The sequence below is a fragment of the Diceros bicornis genome, chromosome 34 (assembly GCF_020826845.1).
Source record: "Diceros bicornis minor isolate mBicDic1 chromosome 34, mDicBic1.mat.cur, whole genome shotgun sequence".
Taxonomy (NCBI): Eukaryota; Metazoa; Chordata; class Mammalia; order Perissodactyla; family Rhinocerotidae; genus Diceros; species Diceros bicornis.
In genome coordinates, this window is record NC_080773.1 from 25,536,299 (window position 1) to 25,559,267 (window position 22,969).

At 60.0% G+C, this 22,969-nt stretch overlaps 2 protein-coding genes across 4 annotated transcripts in view; one reads left to right on the forward strand and one right to left on the reverse strand.

Annotated features, from left to right (window-relative positions):
- Positions 1-3,162, forward strand: part of MYH14 (myosin heavy chain 14) — an 85,611-nt gene extending 82,449 nt beyond the window's left edge. For all 3 annotated transcript variants that reach the window (XM_058529921.1, XM_058529922.1, XM_058529920.1), the window contains 3 exons: positions 763-871; positions 2,474-2,646; positions 2,818-3,162. In XM_058529921.1, coding sequence (XP_058385904.1) covers positions 763-871; positions 2,474-2,646; positions 2,818-2,971 — 436 coding nt within the window. In that variant the 3' untranslated portion in view covers positions 2,972-3,162. The remainder of the gene's footprint in view (positions 1-762; positions 872-2,473; positions 2,647-2,817) is intronic.
- Positions 3,163-5,715: 2,553 nt separating this feature from the next.
- On the reverse strand, positions 5,716-22,177 carry KCNC3 (potassium voltage-gated channel subfamily C member 3). The gene is given in 7 exon segments (XM_058529934.1): positions 5,716-7,767; positions 8,775-8,834; positions 12,405-12,510; positions 12,512-12,531; positions 12,771-12,962; positions 14,450-15,557; positions 19,776-22,177. Coding segments are annotated over 6 exon segments (2,340 nt in total). The 5' UTR covers positions 20,673-22,177; the 3' UTR covers positions 5,716-7,767; positions 8,775-8,817.
- Positions 22,178-22,969: the final 792 nt, after the last annotated feature.

Sequence of the window (22,969 nt, forward strand, 5' to 3'; positions counted from 1 at the left end):
AGAAGGCGCTGAGCCAAGCGGGGACGTGACGGGTGTGTGGGGTCTGGGGGACCACCAAGGCCGGGGGCTGAACCAGCTGGAGCTCAGGAGACGGGTTTAGCAGACACCCGGCTGTTGATGGTCATGGAAACCCCGGGCACAGACGAGCTCGTGCAGGGAAGGCATGTGAGTGAGAAGAGAAGACAGCAAAGATGGTCGAGGATGGAGCTTTGGGCTTCCAGAGAGTTCCACAAACACAGACAGCCAGAGAAGGAAGTTGAGAGAGAAAGGACAGAGGGAGAAAGAAAATTCCAGGCCAGGGGGAGGGAAGGTCAGGTGGGAGAGGACGAGGCCTGAGCTGGGGCCAGGGCTGTGAGGACAGAGAGGAGGGGACAAGACAGAGTTCAGGGGGCAATGGGACAGGGTTTGTGAACTGACAGGCTGGGGGTGGGGCAAAGGAGAGAGAAGGGACGAGGACGGCTCCCAGTGGTCTGACCTGGGCACTGGTGGTCGGTGGGTCAGCTCCCTGAGAGAAAGAAGACTGGGGAGGAAATGCAGTTGGTGTGAGGGACCTAGTGGAACATGGAAAACGGGTGTAGACGTGGGGACACTTGTAGGAACATCAGGCATCTTAGTAGAAGCCAAGGACTAGACGCCCTGGAGTGGGGATCCTGGGTGCCAGTGTCTGGCCTGAGTAGACTGTGGGAGCCGCTGGACGAGGCCGAGGGGACAGAACCCCAGGTGAGAGCCTCTCCTGATTCTCCCCTTCACGCCTCTCTTCAGGGAGCGCATCCTCTCCGGCAAGCTGGTGCGCAGGGCTGAGAAGAGGCTTAAGGAGGTGGTGCTCCAGGTGGAGGAGGAGCGGAGGGCAGCTGACCAGCTCCGGGATCAGGTGAGCAGCCGACGTCATTGAGGAGCATGGGAGGTGGGACCACTGACAGAGAAACAGCACCCGCCGTTTCTGGAGGTGGTGAGCTCCTGTCACAGGAGGCGATGTGTGGCTGCTGGACTAGAACTGAGTACAGACACCACCCCTGGGCTTGGCGCATTGGCCAGGAGCTAGAATTGGTGACTTTGTGATCCATAAATTCTGGAATCCAGGAAAGGCCCTGGTGGGGAGCTGAGAGAGCCAGTGAGAGGGAAGAAGTTAAACCCTATGCAGAAGCTCGGCCAGGGCTAAAATAACAACACATGGTGTCTGTTGAGTGCTTTCCATGTGCTAGCAACTGTGCTCAAGACATACCGTGTAGTACTTTTAATTCTTATCAGAATGCTGAGGTAGGTACTATCGTTTTCCCTCTTACTCAGGTGAGAAAACTGAGGCACAGACAGGTGAAGTTAACTTGCTGAAAATTATGTAGCTAGTCAGAGATGGAGCCAGGGGTCAGACCCCAGCACTCTGGCTGCAGAGTCTGTGCTCTTATTTATTGAGCACTTACTGTGTCCTAAGCACTGTTGTAACCTGCTTTTTAGAAAACAGATACTTGCATTCTCTCACCAGCCCCATTTCACAAGTGAGGAAACAGAAACTTGAAAACTGTACACCCAAGTCATGCAGTGAGTAGAGACAGAGCCTGAATCAGATCCCAGGTCTGTCTCAGTCTAGAGTCAGTGCCCTTAAAAGCTCAGCTGTGTTTTATTCGCCATTCATTCCACAGGCAATTATTGAGCACCCGCTGTGTGCCAGGCACTGTGCTAGGCACTGGAGATATGGCTGTGAATGAGACAGAGAAGGTCCCCGCTCTATCAGAACTTGCATTTTTCAGCACAGGAAGAGAAAGGCACAATAAACCTACAAACAAGCAAAGATAATTACAGATTGTGACAGGGACTATGAAGAAAAAAAGAGAAGGAAGAGAGAAGATTAAGGGTGGGGGAGTGTCAGGAAGACCCCTCTAAGGAGGTGACACTTGAATTAAGATCTGAAGGGTGAGGAAGAGCCAGGTAGAGGGAACAGCAGGTGCAAAGGCCCTGGGGTATGGAAATAAGCTCGTTGAGTTCAGAGCAAAAAGCAGACCAGTATGGTTAGAAGAATGGGGCGGGAGGTTGGATGATAAGAAATGAGGTCAGAGGGTTTGGTGGGAGGCAGATCACGTGTGTCCCCTCCGTGGAGACCGAAATGGCAGGGTCTGGGGAGAATCTCAGTGAAGATGGTCTGGTCAGTGGTTTTATGGGAAGAAGATGCTGCAGGGCCCAGAATACCAGGCCGAGGGGCTGGGACCTTGTCCCAGGGGCACTGGGTAGCCACAGGGGGTCGTCTTTGAGCAGGGGAAGGATAGGGTCAGCCCTGGGCATAAAAAGACCCCTCTGAGGCCAAGTGGGAGGCAGCCTCACATTTGAGGCCAGGTTGGAGGCCGGCGAGAGGATCAAGGAGAACAGAACAAAGCATGGACAGAAGGCAGGGCCCGGGGCAGAGTCAGGGGCAGGAGTGATGGGGCAGTGGGGGCCGAGGGAGGGACCCAGAGACATGACCGGCGCCCCTGCTCCCGCCAAGGTGGAGAAGGGGAACCTTCGAGTGAAGCAGCTGAAGCGGCAGCTGGAGGAGGCCGAGGAGGAGGCGTCGCGGGCCCAGACGGTCCGCCGGAGGCTGCAGCATGAGCTGGAGGATGTCACGGAGGCCTCGGAGTCCATGAACCGCGAGTTGAACACGCTGAGGAACCGGCTCCGGTATGGCCCCCCGCGCATGCGCAGGCTCGCTCCATAGAGCCCTGCCCCCCATCTCCCTCTGTTCCTCTGTCCCCTCCATCTCTCCGCCCCCCTCCCCATCCCCGTGCCTCTCAGTTTCCCCTCTGCTCGCCTCGCCTCATTGCATCTCCGCCTCCTGCTCTCTCCTCGCAGACGCGCGCCCCTCACCTTCACCACGCGCACGGTGCGCCAGGTCTTCCGCCTGGAGGAGGGCGTGGCATCGGACGAGGAGGCCCAGGAGGCAGAGCCGGGGTCTGGGCCGCCGCCCCCGGAGCCCGAGAGGCCGCCCGCAGCCCAGCCGGAGTGACCACACCCCCTTGCCCCCAGACGCCGGCCCCTCCCTCCCCGGCCCACAAGCCCGCCCTGGGGCTCCCCACACTCTGGAAACGGTGCCGCCCTCTGGCACTGCGGCACTTATCAACCCCACCCCCGGGGGGCCCCCTGAGACTTCCCGCGAACCCCTAAACACACAGGAGAGGGGGAGCGGGGAGGCAAGAACTGGGGCTCCCTCGCTGGGGAGGAAATTGGGGTGTAGTGGCAAGCCGTGGTTCCATCCAGCTTGCCACCCTTCCAGTTGTTAATGGTCTTTATTAGGAAGGGAGTATGGCTCCCCTGCCCTCCTCAGCGGGGTCTGCCCCTTCCCCACCCCCTTCCCCTCCCTCTCCGTGTCTCTCTCCACTTAGCTCTGAACTTCTGAGCGCCAGCGGCCTGAGCCCCAGGCCTCGGCCAGCGCTTGACCCTTGCAGAGGGGCGGGACAAGGGGCCCCTCTCATCCCCCTCTCCCCCCATGCTCTGCCCTCCCTTCTGGTTGCTCTTGTGTGATCACGGTTCGTTGGAGTTGCCCACGGGGGCTGGAGGAGGCCCCCAGACCCTCCCAGCCTCCAGGCTCTGGCAGAAATAAACTCCATCCCCGACTGGACCCCCGGGGCTGTGTGTGTTCCTGCAGGGGGGCTCTCTGATGTGCCGGATGGGCACGGGCTTCTCCAGCCTAGTGGGGCGGCAGGCGGGGCGGTCCGCGCGTTCTAATCACAGCTGGCCAGTGTCGGGGGACCTCCTGTGTACCTGGCCTTCAGTGTGAAAGAACTCATTTCCCCCTCTCACAGCTTCCCTCCAAGGTGTTCCCTCCATTATACAGACGGGGAAACTGCGGCTCAGAGCTGCGAAGTCCTGTGCTCCAAGCCTCCCAGTTAGTGTGGCAGAAGGGCTGCTGCACTCTGGCTGACCCTCAGGTCTTTCCAAAACAATGACGATAGTGACCACAGCCATTTGTTGAGTAATGACCATTTATTCAGCTGTGCTAAATGCGGGTTGTTCTGCTCAATCCTCAGCGCAGCCCCTAGAAGTAGGGATTTCATTGCTTTCTGGCACCTAGAGCAGTGCCTGCCTCCTAGTTGGCGTTCCTATATTTGGTGAATGAAGAGATCACCCCTCCCGCCCTTTTAGAGGGGTGGCAACAAGCCCAGAGAGGGTGAGACACTAGCCCAAGGACGCACAGCTACTAAGAAGTTGAGGGCCGGCCCCGTGGCTTAGCGGTTAAGTGTGCGCGCTCCGCTGCTGGCGGCCCAGGTTCGGATCCCGGGCGCGGACGGATGCACTGCTTCTCTGGCCATGCTGTGGCGGCGTCCCACATACAGCAACTAGAAGGATGTGCAACTATGACATACAACTATCTACTGGGGCTTTGGGGAAAATAAATAAATAAATAAATAAAATTATGTAAAAAAAAAAGTTGAACCCACGCAGTCTGGCTTCAGAGTTGGTAATATGAGCCACACCGGGGACCCAGGTCCACACCTCTCCTGGGGACTAGTCACCCTCACCTAGGAGCTCACGTTACCCAGGTGCCCCCACAGACTTTCCAGTTAGGAATGTGGATCCCCATTTTTACCATCAGGGAAACTGAGGCAGGCATTTGCCCTGCCCCCAAAAGAACGTGAGAACTGGTGATCAAAGGGATGTCCTGCCCCCCCCCCCGCAAAGTGCACACCTTTACCACTTTAATGCAACCCCTGCTCCTGAAGATCCAACTCCCAAAGCCCCCCCAGCCCTCATCCGGAGACCTTGCCAGCAAGCAAACAGGAGGCAACTTTTAAATGAAAAGGAAACTTTTATTTTGGTGGGGAGTAAGAGGGTGGGTGGGAAGGGGGCATGACACTTTTTCTCTGGGGAGCGGGGGTGACATGCGGCAGCTTCTGCATTGGGCGGTTCATGCACCCAGGGTGGGCGTGGGGGAAACTTGGGGGAGGGGCCTGCCGACCCCTCCCTCCCTGCCCTGGGGGTGGGCTGAGAAGACCCGCCATTAGCACCAGAGTTGGACGATTTGCAGACCTCTCCTCCCCAGACTGACTCCGGACACCCGCCCCCGTCCCTGAGAGCGCCCCCCCTTGCCACTCCTCCCCCCCGCCCCCACATCCACAGGCTAGGCCCGCCCCGCCCACGTTTGAGTGAGAGAAACTTATTGCTGTGTGTGTTGGGGAGGGGGAGCCGCTGAGCTCAGGAAGACCCCCGCCATTCATTCCTCCCCAATCGCCCCGCCCTCGCCCCGTGTCCGTGCGTTCTCGGGGCGCAGGAGGGGCGCGACATGCGTGTGGGGATCGCGTCATGCAGCGCATGCGTGTAGTTGCAGGCACCCTGGCGGCCGGGGGGAAAAGGGGAGCGGGACTTTGATGCTGTCCCTTTATTCCTCTCTCTCCCTCCCCGAATCCCACACTAGTTTGTTGACTTTGGGGAGGATCACGTTTTGGAGGGGTTTATAATGATGGTGGTTATTTTTAAAAGCTGAACTAAAAAGCTGGGTACGTGTGGCAGATTGGCGAGCAGCGGGGAGACTTTGGGAAGAGGTCCGTACCCTTTGGAAAAGATCCTCACCCCCTTTCCCCGCACCGTTCGGCATCCGTGAGGGTCAGGGGAGTCTGGGGGCTTTTTAAAGAAGTTAAACCCTTTGGCAATATAATCAGTCCCCACCCCCATACCCTGGTGTCTGGAGCCCCTAGCCCTTTGCCCCACCCCACCCTATCCCACCAGAACCCGCCCCACCCCTTACCCCTGATTCAACAGGGTTTAGGGTCCGATGGAAGGATGGGGGGACTCAAAAATGCCCCTTGCATAGGAATCGTTGCATCAAGAATCGTGCTCAGTGACACCCCCCACCCCTAACCCTCGGGTCGGGGGTGGAGAGGTTCCTGAAGCCGTGGGAGCAGAGGGAGGGAGGCTGCTAATTCCTTGGGCCCCCAGCTCCAAAAGGGGAGGGTCCTCTAAGGATTCTGGGACCGGTGTGGTCTCTGGGCTTGGTGGAGGTAGCGCATCCTTGAGCCAGGATGGGATGAGAAATGATTTTCCACCCGCGAGCGTGGCGGGGCGAGGGACGCCCGGGAAGGGCGGGCTGGGATCGCAGCCCGGGTGGGTATGTCGTTGTTTCCCAAGCTTCTGAGTTTCCAGTGTCCCTCCCTTCGGGCACACCCTCTACTTTAAATGGAAACACTTCTAGCCTAAATAAATGGTGCCCTGGCCAAGTAGCATATCCGGACTTACCCGCTTCTGTGCAAAATGCCGCCATCAAAAATTTAAAAATAAGTGTTTGTCCTCGCTCTGCCTAAAAACGTAGCAAATCACCAGGCGTACAAATAGGACCCTCTGGGAAACACTGGTGTCCACGAAGAGGGTCCCTTTGGGGCACCATTTAAGGGAAGCGGCTTTTGGGGGAGGCAGGGTTCGGCATAAGAAAGGGGGTGCCCCGGGAAGGTCTGGTTCCCTGGAATTACAGACAGGTTGAGCCTATCTCGGAAATTCTAGCATCAAGGGAACCTGACGTGGATGTCTGATGTCAGAGAGTTGGGGGTGCCTGGGGGTTGGGGGGGCAGGCCTGAGGATTTGGGGTGTCCAGGAAAGGTCCGAGAGCGGGAAAAATTCGGAGCATCCCTAAGGCTGAAAGTGAGCTGAAGGTCTGGGTCGAGTGCAAGTTTGAGATGCTGGGATGCTGTCCGGAGAATGCGTGGGCGTGGGGCTGGGGGCAGCATCTGTGTGCAGAGGTTCAGTCCCAGGAGCCTGTGGGGCTTTGGGGGATGCGAGGTGCCAAGGTGAGTCTCGGCAATTCTTGGCGCAGGTCTCACGTCCCGGGGATCTGGAGCGGTGTCGGGGAATTTTGTGTGCTAGGGCCGGTTCACCCCAGGAATTCTGAGCTGGGAGGTCTGAGCCCGTGCAGCAAAAAGAGAGGCGAGCAGATCCCTGGGGGGCGGGGAGGGGGGGGGGTGGAATGAAAGGGTGAAATTCACCAGAGGGAGCCTCCTAAAGGCTGGGGAGCAGCTGTCCGCAGCCCACCCCCCATGCCTCCACTTCTGCGATCTGAGCTCAGCCCTGGTTTTTGGCTTTCAATGAATGTTCCTCCTTCCCCCACACTGTTGCTAATTTTTTTTTTTTAATCAGTGCATGATGGGTTGCCTTCCTGGGGCGAAGCGTAGGAGGCGAGGAGACCCTCCTGTGGCTTCAAGGCCAGCCCGACCCCCTTGAGGTCCCCGCCCCCTTCCCAGAGTGTCCCTTCCCTCGAACGCGTGGCATGCAACCCTTGGCGGCTTATTGCTGAGGTGGAGTTGGAAGGGGGGGTCCGGGTTGGGGGAGGCATGCAGAGTAGGGAGGAGGCGCCCCAAAATGTAATTGGCCTAATTTGGACGTATTTACACGAGTGGATGGCAGGGGGGTGTCCTATGGCTCATGGAGACCTGAGAAGGCTTTATTTTTTGGGGGGGCGGAGAGTTGGAGGGGAGGGGATTTGGCTCCTTCCCCCTCCATCCTGGGGGCCCAGGGGGGGGTGAGGGGCCCGGGGGTGTCTGCTGGCGTCGTCGTCTCGGTTGCATATTATTAATGACTTTTGATTTTTTTTAAAAAAACCCTTTCCCCCACCCCCCACCCCCAGCTCCTTTGACCTTCTTCCTTTTCACCCCCGAGTCCCCCCACGGGGGGGAGGGGAGCGCTAGAGGATGGAGGGCAGGGTTGGGGGAGCGCGGCGGGCGGCCCCGGGAGAGCCAGGGGGAGTGGCAGGGGGTGCGAGGCGCAGGGACACCCCGCTGAGGCCCGCGCTGCTGCTCAGGCTGCGGGATTTCTCGTAACCTGGGGGGGGGGGGCGGAAACACGGGGAGGGAGCATGGAGATGGGCGTGCAGGGGGAGGGTCCAACAGACAGAGAGACCCCCAGACAGAGAGAGGCAGGAGAGACACAGAGGATATGAGACGGAGAGAGACAGACAGACAGACAGACAGAGAAGGCGGGAGAGAGCAAGAGATACCCGGAGAGAAGGCGAGGGAGACAGAGAGACAGACACCAAGACACAAAAGACAGATGGCAAGAGGCAGAGAGAAGGACAGAGGCGGACCAAGGAGATGGAGAGAGAGAGATGAACAAATCGACAGTCAGTCGGCATCGGCATCGAGGAGAGAGGTTCAGACATGGGGAGGGGGGAGAGATTCAGGGTTAGGAGGCAGGATGGCACCGCCCAGCCTCCCCCTCCCCCTCCCCACCACAGCCCGCCCCCCACCTCCCTCCCCCCGTTGGCCCCCTCATCTGAGGCAGAAAGGGGGGGCAGCAAGGCGAATGGTGCCAGCCGGGCATGGGCATGGGGGGGCGCTGGGTGGAATGCATGTGGGGGAGCAGCGGAGGGGGGGCTCGGGAGGGAACGCCGGGCCGCGGGGGGAGGGGCTGACCTAGATGTCGAAAAAAGAGGAAAGCAGGTGGGGGGCTGTGAGGGGCTGGATGGAGCAAAGTTGGGAGTGCCCCCGGGGGGCCAGAGGATAACTCCAAGAGCGGTGTGAGAGCCAGGCTCACCTGAGGTTGTAAAGGAGCATCTATAAAGGGTCAAGAAGCCTTTAAACGGGAACCTTCTGATGGGGAGGTTCTAACGTGTCTTGAGACCCAAAGGGATCCAAGATCGAGGGGCACGTGTGTGGTTTCTGGAAAGCTTGGGCATGTCTTAAGAGTTCTGCCAGCCTGGGGGGGTGGTGGGGGGGGACTTGTAGGACTTTTCTAGACTATGCCCAGGGGTCTGTCTGGATGAGGGCCTGGGGGGTTTGGAAGCCCAGTATCGTGGGGATACCCCCTCCCAGCCATTCCCAAATGCTAACCTGGGGGGAAGGGGCAGGGGGGGACCGAGGGTCTCACGAGGTCTCAGGCGGTGACAAGAGCTGGGGACAGAAATACACACAGTCACGGCGGGGGGAGGGCGGTCAGGGGGCACCCCCCAACACAGCCTCACGGTTGGGGGGACGGAGAAACGCCGGGATCTCTTCCTCCTCTCTGGTGTTTTCCGGGGGTAGGGGAGCAGTGAAATGGGGGCGGCCAGAGACATCAAATATGGGAGGAGCTTCCGGGGTGGCTGGGGGAGGGCCAAAGGAAGGGAGGAGGGAGAGGGCTGGGGAGGAAGGGGGGACAGGTGTCAGGTGTTGGACTCAGGTGGCTGGTGAGGGAAGATGGAGAAGGGAGGGGTCAGCGGGTGGGTGGGGGACAGGCCAGGAGGAAGGGTCTCGGTGACACCGAGGATGAAAGGGTTCAAGTTTCTCTGGATTAGGATGCAACACTGTCCCCACAAGGCTAACAATGGGAAACAATGTAACCAAAGTTTCTGAGCTGGCCTTGCAGAACAGATAAGGACCACTGATAAGAGAGTAGCTTTCCGACAGCCCTCAGCATCACGCGGGGGCATTGAGAAACTACAGTGACCGACTGTAAGCTTTACACATCACAGACTTAAGATCCACTGCATGCAACACACAGAACCCCCCGAATTTGCACATGCGCCCCATGAAGAAACATGATAGGCAGTCGCCACTGCGCAGAGGCCTCTTAGAACCTCAGCCCCCAAGGCCACATGCTCCCTCCCCATTTTATTCTCACAATATGCTTTGGAAAAACACTCAGAACTGCACATAGGCAAGCCAATGTAACTGGTAGAAAGAATAACTTGTTAGCAGAAAATTTACGTCCTTTGCCCACAGTGTTCCTCTGTCCCAGATGAGAAAGTGACTGAGGTTTTCTTAGATTCCTCAGGAACGTGGCATTCAGCAGATCTGCTATGGAGAAGCACTCAAGGTTCTGCCGTCATCCATCACCTGACACTCCTGAGCCCCCTCCCCAACCCCGTTTGCCTTATATAAGTCATGTCCAAATCAGTTCCCCTTTAAGATGGGTTTTTTTAAGACGATAGTCCGCCATCTTCCGATTTCCTAGCTTACTGCTTATTAAAGTTCTTTGTCTACCACTGCCTGCTCGGCCTTTTACCTTGCTGCGAGCAGATGGAACAGGCTCGGTGTCATTGGGAGGAGGTGGGGGGACAATGGTGGAGGGTGGGTCATGGAGGAAGAATGATAGAGAGGAAGGGAGGATTAGAGGTGGGAGGAGGCGGAGGGGTCCAGGACCTTGGGGCAGAGAATTCAGTCAGCCCCATCAGCTCCAGCCACTATTTGAGTTCAATGAATGGATTTTGGCATCAGAGGCAAGAGAAGCACTTACCCCCACTCCTCCCTCACCCACATTCCCAAATCCTCCCCACTCCCTCTGCCCCCCAACTCCAGGAGGGCCCATCCAGACCCGGGGGTGGGGACAAAGGGTGGTAACAGGGCTAGGTGCAAGCCGGGGAGGGGTGAGTGGGAGCAGGGAGAGGACGTGGTAATGAGATGAGAATGAAGGATGATGTGGGGGGTGGTTGCAACAAAAGAGAGATGGAGAGACGGAACAAGAGCCAGACAGTCCCCTCTGCACTAGAAGCCGGAAAGGGTTTTCATCCCCATCTGCTCTGTGGCCTGGGGTTAGTTATGACCCTCCCTGAACTTCTGTGAAACAAGGGAGTTTAGACAAGGCTGTCCCTGGAGGCTCCCCAAGTCCCACTATGGCATCTCCTTAGGCAGCAGGCAGAGATTCTTTAGGATCTGTATTTCTAAGGAAGATTCCACAGATGTTTGTTGAATGAATAAGCAATAGATAAATTCCTTCATGTAGCTTCCCATCACTTTTAAGATAGAACTCAGCCTCTTAGCACACCCAAAAATCCCATCATGATTCTTCCCCCAGATTCTGCCTGGCACCTCTCTCCCCTGGCCACTCGGCCCAGCCACACTTCCCTCCTTGCTATTCCTTTCACAAACCAAGCTCCTCCCACCTCAGTACCTCAGTGCCTTTGCACTTGCTGTTCCTTCTGCCTGGCTGGCCCTTTTTACCTTTCAGGCTTGACGTCACCTTCTCAAAAAAGCCCTCACCAACCCCCTTATCTGAAGTGGCCAGTGTAATTATCTTGTTCTTTTTGTTTTTTTTTACTTGTTTATTTTCTGCTTCCTCCAATCAGGGGGCAGCAAACTTCTCCTGTGAAGGGCCAGATAGTAAATATCTTTGGCTCTGTGGGCCACACCATCTCTGTTGCAACTCTCCCACTCTACTGTTGTAGCGTGATGGCGGCTGTGTTCCCATATAGCTTATTTACAAACCAGCATGCTGACAGACTTGGCCCATGGGCTGTAATGCTGACCCGTGCTCTCCAGTCTAACTGTGTGATGGCAGATTCCTGCTGTGGGCACTGCCAAACCTCCAGTGCCTGGAACTGTGCCCTCAATAATTAGCTGCTGAATGAAGGAATGAATGAATGGAACTAGGGGTCAGCTAGGGTTCTTGTGAGGACTATATAGGAGAATATATGTTAAATTCCTGGCACGTGGTAAGTGCTTGGTATGTTTGCTGAATGATTCGTCTCCTAACCATCTCTTCACTCTGTCCTCCTCACCTCCCCCTGGCCAGTCCCCAGCCCTGTCCCTCCTGAGCCTTGACCCTTGACCCCCAACTCTCTCTGCCTCGTCCCTTCCTCTCTGTCCCCACAGCCCTGACCCAGGCCCAGGCCTCGTCCTCTCCCCCTCAACCCTCGTCCCAGCCTCCGGACCCCCAGTTTCCCCGCTCCAGTCCATCCCCACAGGGCCCCAGAGCTGACCTCCGTCCCCAGGCCCCTGAACAAGGTCCCCTCAGCCCGGACTTGCTTCCCTGCCTCCCGTCTGTCGACCAGTCCCCATCTCCCCGGCCTTGCTTTTGCTGCTGTCTCTCTGATTACTACTGTCTAATAGGGTCACTTCCTTGCTCGAAGTCCAGATGACTCTAGACATCAGTTCCCTCAGGAAGCCGTTCCTGCCCCTCCCTCCCACCCGGGCAGTGTTGCACGTTCCTCTTACTGCGCGTCCCTGTGCTGCCTCCATTTCACCGTATATCGCCTCAAACAGCGACTTTCTAGGTCTCTGTCTGCCTCTCCCACCAAACTGGTACCTCGAGGGGGTCTGTTTTGTTCACTGTTGAACCCCGTGCTGAGTACCACGCAGGGACGTGTGGGCGCTTTATAAGCTGGCCGGTTCACAAGGGACTGGCTGGGTGACTGAGTCTTTCTCATCCTGGCCTACACCCAGAAAGGGGTCCTGGGTGTGCACCCCGTTCTCTTGATCGGATGAAAAAGCCCCAGGGGGGAGGCAGGGAGAGAGATGTGGATGGGGGTGAGGATGGGGTCAGTCATGGCAGGGGGGAAGGTCAGGCACGCGGTTAGTTCTAGTGGGTTAGTGAGGGGCAGGGCAAGTCCCGGGCAGAGGGGTGTGGGTCAGTGTCGGGGCTGGGGGTTAACTGGATGGAGGTGTTGACAGTGAGGGGGCAGGAGTCTCGGTCAGTGGGGGCTGCGTGTGCTTGGAGGAGTTAGTCAGGACGGAGGGGGGGATCAGAGGGTGGGGGCTACTTACCCCGGGGGGAGGGGGTTCGTCCACTAGGGGGATATCCAGGCCGCAGCGTTGGCGTTGAGGTCGGGCAAGAAGCTTGGGGGGCCTGGCTTACGCCAGTATGGGGGGGGCAGTGGGGGAGCACCGGTGGCTGGGGGTAGGGGAAGAGGCCAGAGGGTCCGGGGTGGGGTGGGGGGAAATGAAGATGGAATAAAGACAGGCGAAGGGTCAGTGGTGAGGAAACTTGGGGGGGGGGGCTCTAGGAGGAAGGGAATTTGGGGCCAGGGGATGGGGGAAGGGAAGTCCAGCACCTCCTCCCCCATCCCCCTCTCTCCCCCTCCCCCGGGGGAGAGAGGGAGGGCCCCAGGGGGCCCGTGGAGGGCACCTCACCTTTCCGGATGGAGCCATCAGGGGAAGGGGCATAGTCGGTGAGGAGGAAGCAGGCTCGGTCGCGGCTGTAGCGGCCCCGGCTCCCGGGGGTGATGGGGCTCTTGTCTTCCGGGGACATGGCGGGCTGGTCGATGGCCGGGCAGTCCTCGTGGGCAAGCGCGGCTGCTGCTGGGTCGCCATTGGGGCGGGGATCTGCGTCCCCAGGGTCAGACAGAGACACAAAGGAGAGAGTGAGGTGTGGGAACTCCCGGTGGGGGCGAAAGCAGCAAGGAGAGGGTGCTGGAGGACCTGGGTGCTGGAAGGAGATGACTGAAGGGCAGGCATGGGGAGGGGGTGACCGGAGGGCCACAGCTGGGAGCAGGGTGTTAGGGGGCATGGCTGGAGGGTTGGGGGGCAGGTCACTGGGGGAGGGTGTTGAGTGTTGGGCAGGACTACAGGGTAGGAAAGTGTGGTCAGGGGTGGTGTTGGATGGAGGTGGGTAGAGGGAGGGCGTTGAGTGCCCGGAAGTGGTGGTTGGGCCGGTGTTGGCTGCTAGGAAGGGCGGGACTGGGTAGGGTGTTGGGGTGCTAGGGTGCATGGATTGGGGTAGGTTTGGAGACGGGGCTGGGAGAGTGTAGGCGCTGGGAGGTGGCTGTTTAAGGAAGGGGTGTTGGGCGCTGGAAAGGACACAGTGAGGAAGGGCTGGGAAGGTGACAGATGAGGGAGGGGGGAGGGGGGGGTCCCCCAGGCTCTGACTCGAGCTATTTTTAATTGGAGTGAAACTGGGTCAGCGGCTGAGGGAGCAAGATGGGGGGCAGGAGGCCCCGCTCCCTTTCTTGACCTACTTAAGTCCTGGGGGTGGGGGTGGGGCCCACTCGCCTCTCCCTCCTCCTGGACGGACACCCCACTGCTGCATCTGAGACACAGGCCCCCTAGGAGACAGACACGCACAGGCAGTCAACTCCCTTCTCCCCTCCACTTCACCTGTTCTTCTTGGCGACCTCTCTCAGACCCTCTCAGCCTCCCCCCTGCAGAGCCAGAGACGGGGCCCTGGGTTCCTCGTCACCCTCCTGTCACGTGGCCGCTCTGCCCTCTGGGCCTCTCTCCAACTCCTAGTTTTTAAGTCTTGTCTCCTTTCTTGGCCTCACCCTTATTAGAACCTGAACTCTCTGCCGCCGACCCCCCCACCCCTCCCTCCATCTCTGTCCTCTCTCTGTCTCTTCTCAGTGACAATCTCTTGGTTTCAGACTCTGTCGCCTTCAGACTCTCTCTTCTCATGGTCCTCTCTGGGAGACTCAGATGCTGCAGTCGCCCCCTGGCCTGTGTCTTGGCCAGCCCGTGGTTCACATGTGCGACCCTCTCTCCGAGCTGTGTGTCTCTCTCTGAGCCCCTCTTTCTCTGAGTCCCTCTCACTGTACGGCTGATTCCTCTGCCTCCTTGGTCCCCCTGAATCCCTCGGCTCCAAGTCTGTCTCTTCTAAAACCTGTCTCTCTCACACAAAATCTCTGTCTCTCTGTCATCGTCTATTTCTATGATTCTTCATTGGCCTCGGCGACAGCTGTTTGCTTTTCTCTCCCCTGTTGCTGACTGTGCCGTCTCTCTGAACCTCAGCAACAACCTCCCGCCCCCCCCAAACCTCCCCGGCGCCTGCCATGAGTCTCTGCCTCGGCTCCCTTCCACCCCTCGCGCCCCCTCCTCACCTGCTCGGTTGATCTCAATCACTTCCTCCTGAGCCAACGGGCACGGCTCCCCAGGGGCCGGCAGAGGAGGCAGCCCCATGATCCCGAGCCCACCCGCTCCCCCCCTGAGCAGCCCCGGGTGCGTGTGGGGCCCCGGCGGGTAGGCCCCGGCCACAGTCACCCCCATGGAGGGCGGGGTGATGGGTGGTGGGGGACTGATGCCGCCGCTGCCGTGGTGAGGGTGGGGTGGGGGCGGCGGGGGCGGGTCGGGCTTGCAGTAGTTGGGCGAGCCAGGCTGCGGGGGCCGGGGGATGTGTTTGTTCTTCTTCTTGGGCAGCTTCTGTTTGGCCATGGCCAGCGAATAGTACATGCCAAAGTTGTTGACAATCACGGGCACGGGCATGGCGATGGTCAGTACCCCAGCCAGCGCACACAGCGCCCCCACCAGCATGCCCGACCACGTCTTGGGATACATGTCTCCATAGCCAAGGGTCGTCATGGTGACCACGGCCCACCAGAAGCCGATGGGGATGTTCTTGAAGTACGTATGGTTGGAGCCCAGGATGTCATTGGGGTCGGCGCCAATGCGCTCGGCGTAGTAGATCATGGTGGCAAAGATGAGCACGCCCAGCGCCAGGAAGATGATGAGCAGCAAGAACTCATTGGTGCTGGCGCGGAGCGTGTGGCCCAGCACACGCAGCCCCACAAAGTGGCGCGTGAGCTTGAAGATGCGCAGGATTCGGACGAAGCGGACGACCCGTAGGAAGCCCAGCACGTCTTTGGCGGCCTTGGAGCTGAGGCCCGAGAGGCCCACCTCGAGATAGAAGGGCAGGATGGCCACGCAGTCGATGATGTTGAGGCTGCTCTTGAGAAATTCCACCTTGTCCGGGCAGAAGGTGATGCGCATGAGGAACTCGAAGGTGAACCAGACCACGCACACGCCCTCCACGTAGGTCAGGAAGGGCTCCGTCTCCACCTCCACGTTGGTGATGTTCTCCGGCGGAGCCCCGGGGATCGGGGAGGCCTGCGTCACCGTCTTGTTGCTGATGTGGATGAAGCCCTCGTGGGTCTCCAGGCAGAAGGTGGTGATGGAGATGAGGATGAAGAAGAGGGACGCGAAGGCCACATACTGCGGGGCAGGGCGGGAGAGAGAGGGCAAAAGGTGACCGAGGCATCTGGTCGACTGGCCGTCTCCACAAGACCCTCCCAGTGGCCACTCTCCCAGCCCCAAACTCCAGGGGAATGTGGGTGTCCCAACGCCGTGCTTTCATCACCTCCCGCATCCGTTCTCCCATCTAAAGCTCACAAAAGGGGAGGGAAAGGATCAGAAGCAGCTCTCCCTCAGCTCGGCAGAGGAGCTGGCCCCAGCAGCGGCAGCAGATGGCCAATTTCTCTCCTGGAAACAGCAATTTCTGGCCTGTTGCTCTGTCTCCTACACCATCTCCCCTCACCCTCCTGTTCCCTGTGTCCTATCTCTGGGTTCCCGGGCTGGGTCCAAGGGTTCTGCTATGGGATGGGCGGTGGGGAGACTAAGATCACACACCCTGTGTCTCAGAGGATTTGGAGCTCGGCTCGGAGCTGAGGGAAAGGGAAGGGGAGAAGGTGGGAGGGGAGGCAGAATCCCGAGGTGGTGAAGAGTAAGAGAGCCTGGATATGAATCCGGCTTTCCCCCTGCCTAACTTGGGCAGAGAGATTAAGCTTTCAGAACCTCAAGTTTTTTACAGAATTATTGTGAGGATTAAATTAGATGAGTATACAAAGGATCTGGTTCCAAAAACAGTGCCTGGCCCAGTGTCTGGAACTCAATAAGAAGGTCCAAGCTCTTATTAGGATATGGGGGCATCTTAGTGGGAGGCAAGGTCAAGGCCTCAGAAAGGGGCCAGGGTTTAAGGACCTTGGTACCAATGGGTGGGCCCCAGAAAAGGGAGAAGGCTGGGTGAGGCCCCCAACCAGAGAGGACAGGGCAGGAGTGGAAGCACAGAGGGGAGGAGGGTGTTAGGGCCCTGAAGGAGGAAGGAAGTGAAGGGTCAAGACTGACTCTATAGGAAAACCTATAGAGATGAGGGGGCGTGGGGTTTAAGGGTCTTGGGGAAGAAGGGAGGGTCAGGGGGCCTGGATGTGGGGGGAGAGGGCAGGGCTAGGGCCAAAGAAAGGTGAGGGGGCTTGCCAGAGATGCAGAGAATTGGGGGTGCAGGGGTGCCTGGGTCATTTCTGGATGGGGAACAACCAGAGTCCTACTACACAATGGTGTGGGCTTTGATGAAAGCCTTGAGGAGGAGAGGGGGTGAGGTCAAGACCTTGGAGGAGGAAGGGGACTGATCAGGCCCCTAGAGATGATAGTGGGCTTTACCAAATACATGGAGGGCAGGAGGAAGAAGAGAAGTTAGTCCTTAGAAACGGAAAGGGATGTGTGTTGGGGCAAAGAGGGGGCTTTAATCAGATGGGTAGAGGAGGAGGGAGGGCCTGGGGTGCAGAGAAGAGAAGGGGCCCAGGGTCAGGCTGCAGAGAGTACCCTAGGCCCTGGGATGGGCTGGGGGCCAGCACAGTCCCTCTCTACACTTCCTGTCCTCCATAGGGGTGGAGGGTGGGTCCTGGGCTTGACTTTAATCTGAGGCGCAGAACAGCGAGGCAGGGCAGAGTCCACTGCAGAGAGGACCCTGGACCTTGGGGTGGGCCGAGGGTCAGCGCTGGCCCTCTCTGTCCCGCCCCCCTCTTGGTTTCTCCGCAGTGGTTTGAGGCCAAAGGCCGCTGCAGAGCGCATGTCCGGGGCTCCCCCGCCCGCTCGGAGCTGGGCGCGAGGCGCAGGCTGCGGCACCGCAGTGGGGGCGGGCCGGCCGGGCCGGGGGGCGGGGCGCGCGGCGGCCAGCACCACGGACAGCTCCCCCGCCGCAGTGCGCAGCCGCAGCGGCTGAGAGCCGTCTTAACCCCTTCCCTGCTGGAGCCGAGCCCGCCGCGCGCAGCCGCAGCTTCACGGCCGGAGGCCGCGGGCCAGAAGCTTAACTCCTTCCCTCCCAGGGCACAGAAGGGAACGTGGGCACCCGCCGCAGCGCGCAGCTGTAGAGGCTGGACAGCGTCGGGACTGATTTAACCCCTTGCCCCGAGATGGTTCAAAAGCAGAAGGGGTAGGAGGGCATGGAGTCCCTGTAAGAAGGAAAGGAGAGATTACAGGGAGGGGAGCGAGGGGGAAGTAGGGCTGGACCCTCCACGTTGCACTGGCCTCAGCTCCCAACTCTCTCAGCTATCTCACTTGGAGGCTGGAAAGTGCTTGGCCCGCTGTGAACACTCAACAAACATTTGTGGAGTAAATGAGTGAACCCCGTAGCTGTCCCAGACCCCTAGCCTCACCTCAGCACCCTTCAATGGGGTCACAAGAGGGAAGGGCACCCCAGGCCACGGAGGGTGCACTCAGAGGCCTGAGGGGGCATCTAGGGCCATGTCCCTTCCGCACCTCCTCTTCCCCACCTCCCCCCACCCAACCCCAAATCTTGCTAACTCAGCGCTTCCCGGGGACCAAACTTTATGCGGTGCCTCCGGCCCCCCTCCCCCTCGCTCCCTCCCCCGGCGCGATTGCGGCACTGCGTCTCCGCGTCCTTCCAGGCCCAGGACACGGCACGGTGGGGGGAGGGGGCCGGACCGGCTCCTTCGGGGGTTGGGTCCCCAGGAGGCTGGGAGGGGGCCTGGCGTCTCTCCTCTTTCCCCCTCTTTCTAATTTCCCCCACTCTGAACTGTCCTCCTCTCTTCCAACACAGGGAGGAAGTTAGGAGAGGAAGAGCTTCAAGGGAGAACCAGGGGGAGGGTGGCTACTGAGCCTGGGAAGTTACAGATGTTTGAGGAAAGTTTTTGGGGGCAGTTGAAGGGAGCTTTGAGGAAAATCTGGAATTTTGAGGGAGATAAGGCTGGAGGGAAGATAAGGCTGGAGTGCGGGCTCTTTGGTTCATTTTGGGGTCGGGGGGCACTGAGCGGCCCAGTCCTGGACTTTGGAATGGGGGAGTGGGGCTTGGGAAATGCCTATGTAGCAGGGCTGGGGGGGGGGGGGCGGATGGAAAGATGCCAAGGCAGGGTAGAAAGAACTGGGAGCTATTCTGAGAAGTAAGTTTTGGGGCTGATAACTTGAGGGTCCCAAGGACTGAGGTTAGGAAAAGTTCTGGAGCAGGAGGGAAAGTCGTTTACTGACCAGGAGCCTCCGGGGGAGGGATCCCAGAGAAAGAAAGTGGGCCCTGCAGTTTCAACGATGGAAGAGAGAAGCTAGGGGAATCTGTGGCTGAGAGAGAAGCAATTCTGGAGGACATATGGGAAGTTCTGGAGAGGAAAGGCACATTATGGGGGCTCAGGACTCTTCTGGAGACATTGAGGAGGAGTGTGAAAGGCTTGGGGGAAGTCTGGAGCTTTATGGGGGAAAATCCTTGGGATGCTAGTTGGCGTGGAGGATGCAGGAAGGGATGTGAACACGGAGGGGGCCGGAGCGTCCCAGGAGAGAAGGTGCTCCAAGACTCAGTGTTACGGTGAGGGGGGGGCGGGAAGCGTCCTAGCCAGAGCAAGTGGTTTGGAAGTTCCGAAGGGTCCAGGAGGCTCTGAGATTGGGGTGGGGTGTCTTCTGACACTTTGAGAACAGAACAAGCAGGAGAGTTCAAAAATAGCCAGGAGACTCAAACTTGGATGGAGAGAGGGAGGAGGCGGGGAAAGGGGCAGAGGGAGAATCAGGGACATTTTAGGAGAGCCTGAAGGACTGAAAGCTGGAGGGGGGGCTTCCGAGGGTCTGCAGGGGGCGGGGAAGGGGGGGCAGTGTTCACAGGGCCTGGGACACTTTGAGAGTTAGGAAGGGATATCTTCTGAGGGTCTGGGGATGCTCCAAGAAACTGAGGGCTGGGGAGAGGTCTCCTGAGGGTCAGAGGGCTAGCCAAGAGAGGTGAAAACAGGTTTAGAGGGACTCAGAAGACTGAGGGTTGGAGAAGGATCTTCTGAGGGTCTCGGAGGAATCTAGGAAAGGCGGGGGTGGGGTCTTCCAGAGGAACCCAGGAGATTCACGGTGGGGAGTAAGTTTCTAAGGGTCTAGGGTAGCTTAGAGAAGCGGGGTGGGGTTTGGAGGGGTCTGGGGGATTCTGAATGTTGAAGAAACGCCTTCTGAGGATCTGGGGATGGACAGGAGAGGGGGGTGTGTTGAGAGGAGTACGGGAGGCTCAGGGTTGGGGGAACAGGCTTCTAAGAGACTGGGAGGCCGACAGGAGGGGCTGAGACCAGGAGGGGCTGGGACAGGCTACGGGATTCTGAGGGTTGGGATGGGGCGCTCCTAAGGGTCCGGGAGCGCCTGGAGAGGGGAGAGGGATGGGGGCTCCGAGAGCGCGCTCACCCTGGCGGCCCGCGACGAGTAGGGGTCCTCGAAGAGCGCCCACACGCGGGGCTGCCAGCGGCGCCACCACGTGCCGCCCGCGCCGCCCGCGCCCCCTGGCGGCCCCCCGGCGCCGCCGCCCGCGTCCTGGAAGCAGAGGCGCTTGAGCTCGCCGCCCGCGCCGTCCAGGCCGCCGCCGCCCGCGCCCGCCTCGTCGTCCAGGCCCGCGTCGTGGGCGCCCGCGGCGTTGGCGGCGTTGGCGGCGCCCGCGGGGTCGGGCGCCTCGAAGGAGTCGAGCGCCTCCTCGGCGTCGCGGTGCTGCCGGTAGGTCATCCAGCAGCAGGCCTCCACGTCGGTCTCGTCGATGCCCCAGAAGCCGAGCTCCTCCTCGAAGAGCGGCCCGCACACGTCGGCCGGGCAGTGCAGCTTGCCGGTGCGGTAGTAGTTGAGCACGTAGGCGAAGACGCCCGGGTGCCGGTCGAAGAAGAACTCGTCGGCGCCCGGGTCGTAGTCGAAGCGCGCCGCCGCCTCGGGCTCCGTCAGGCCGGCCAGCCGCGTCCCCGGCAGGGTGCGCAGCGTCGAGCGGTACGTCTCATGGCGCACGCCGCCCACGTTGATCACGATCTTGCCGCTGTCGCCACCGCCGCCGCCGTGCCGCCCCATGGCCGCCGCCGGCAGCCCGGGGCATGGCTCGGCGCGCCGGCCCCCGGGCCCGCGGGGTGCCGGGGGGCCCGCCGGGGACGCGGCGGGGCCGGGCTGCGCAGGCTGCTGCTGCTGCTGCTGCTGCTGCAGCGGCGGCGGTGGCGGCGGCGGGGACGGCGGCGGCGGGGACTCGGGCGGCTGCGGCGGCGGCGCCGGCTGCTGCTTGCTGGCCCCCTGGCGCCCGCGGAAGGACGAGACGCAGACTGAGCTCAGCATTGGACGGGGGGCGGGGCGGGAGGGGCGGGGCGTCGAGGGGCGGGGCCGCAGGGGAGAGACAGACGTGATTGGGTGGGAGGAGGAGATGGATTGAGGGGGCGGGGCCGCAGTGGAGGAGAAGCCAAACTGATTGGTCTAGGGGGAGGTGGGGCGGGGCTGAAGCCGGGAGACGGGCCGGGACTCTAACGCTGCCTAGCTGGACGGGGCGGGGCCGCAGATGAAACACACCGATTGGATCTTTGCGAGAGAAGGAGCGGGGCGGGAAAAGGTGTTAAAGGAGGCGGAATGGGCTGCTAACGTTGTCTGGTTTGGCAGCACAAGGAGCACAGAGGAGGAGGGACTAGATCTGAGAAAGAGATCTGATTGAATTAAAACAAGGACGGGGGCGGGGCAGAGGAAGGGGACAAGTCCAAGCTATTTAAAGAGGCCTCACTGGCTGTGACAGGCAGAGGGAGGGGCGGGGCCACAAGGCGGAAGACCGTCCTGATTGGACAGAGAAGGATCGCGGGCCCGGACCTAAAGAGCGGGCCAGCGGGACCTGGTGGGAAGGGGCAGATGGAGACGGCCGAGTTGGGCTCCTAACATTGCTTGGAAGAGGCAGAGCGGATCTTAAGAAGAGGCGGGGTCGAAAGGAGTAGAAACAGTCCTGATTGGGTTGGGAGAGTGAGGGGGCGGGACTGAACGAGGGCGGGAACTGGAAATGGAGAGTGGAGGGTACTTTCACGCGAAATGGCACTAGGCTGGACTGAAAGGGGACAGGGCAAGGGGAACAGGGACTGAGACCCAGTGAGGAGGGGAGGAGATCAGAAGGGCCTGGGAACCCGTCTGGATAGGACTAAGGGAGGGGGCGAGGAAAAGGAGGGGCGGGCCCGGGGCTGCAAGCTTGGCCTGGAGACAGAGCTGCGCCAGGAGAGAGTGTCAGGATGGATGGGGCGGGACTGACGGAGGTGGTTGGGGTCTACGAATGGTAGAAAACGTCTTGAATGGGCTGGGGGAAGGCGAGACTAAAGGAGGAGCGGGGCTTTAAGGGGCTTGAAAGTAACCAGGCCAGGCGGGGGCGGGCAGGGCTCAGAGGGTAGAGGAATGGGAGAGGCGGGCGCTAAGAGAAAGGTGAGACCTGCAAAGAATACAAAGCTACCGGCCTGGGAGTCTTGGGGGCCAGAGAACCTGGGAGAGAGCCCTAAGAGTCAGCGGAGCCTTAGAGAGCGGGGCGAGAACTTCCAACTGGTGAGGGAAAGGGGACGAGGCCTAGATAACGGCGGACTGCGGACAGGAGGACCAAGGGAGGGATGAGGACTGGTGTTTGAGGAGGGAGCCCTGAGGCGGAGGGGAGAAACCAAAGCGACTGAAATCACAGTCTAGGCTGAGGCAATAGGCGGGGCCAATGGGAAATGGGGCGGGGTTAAGTACCACAGAGTTCTGGTGGGAGGGGAGACAGGAAGAGTTGGGGCGGGGCTAATAAAGGGGCGGGACCAGAGCTAGGCGGACCGCCCCGGAGAGGGTCCGGCCCCGCCCCCTAGGCCGGCCTTGACGCCGGGTGACAGGGCGCAGGGGCTGGGGCGGGGCCAGCGGCTGCGGCGGGGGCTGCGGCGGGAGGAGGCGGTGCCTGTGGGAGTGGAGGGGGCGGGTCAGGGGCTGCGGGCGTCCTCGCGCTGCACCGTCCCTGGCCCGCCGCCTCCCTCTGCAGGTGCGGCGGCTGGTTCGTATCGCCCTCCCCCCCCCCCCCCGCTCCCGTTTCTGTGTCTCTTGGTGTCTCTTTTTCTCCCCTTTCTCTGAATATTTGTCCCCCCATCTCTGCCCTCACCCCTCTGAGACTCTGGCCTCTCTTTTCCAAGTCTCTGCCCCATTGTTCTCTGAATCTGTCCCCTCCTTCTGAGTCTTTGCCCCTCTTCTCTCTAAGCCTGACTCTCCTATCCCCTGACCGTGTCTCACCACCCCCAGTCTCTTTCTCTTGGTCTCTGACTTTTTTCTCAGGGGTTTGCCTCTCTCGCTGGGTCTCTCCCTCCCCCATTGGATCTCTGTCCCCCTCTCTCTTGGGCCTCTGTCCCCCTCTCTCTGGGCCTCTGTCCCCTCTCCGTGGATTTCTGTCCTCTCCAGGTCTCTGTTCCTTCTCTTTGTGTCTCTGTCCTCCACTGCCCCTCTCCTCCAGCTCTACTCCCCCCACTTTCTGGGTCTCTGCCCATTCATCTGAGTCTCCATTCCCTCTTATTCTGACAACCTCCCTCCCCCTGTCTTTTCCCCTCCTCCCTCTTTCCTCCTTCTGTCTCTGCCTTTTCTCTTTCTCTCTGTCCCCTCCC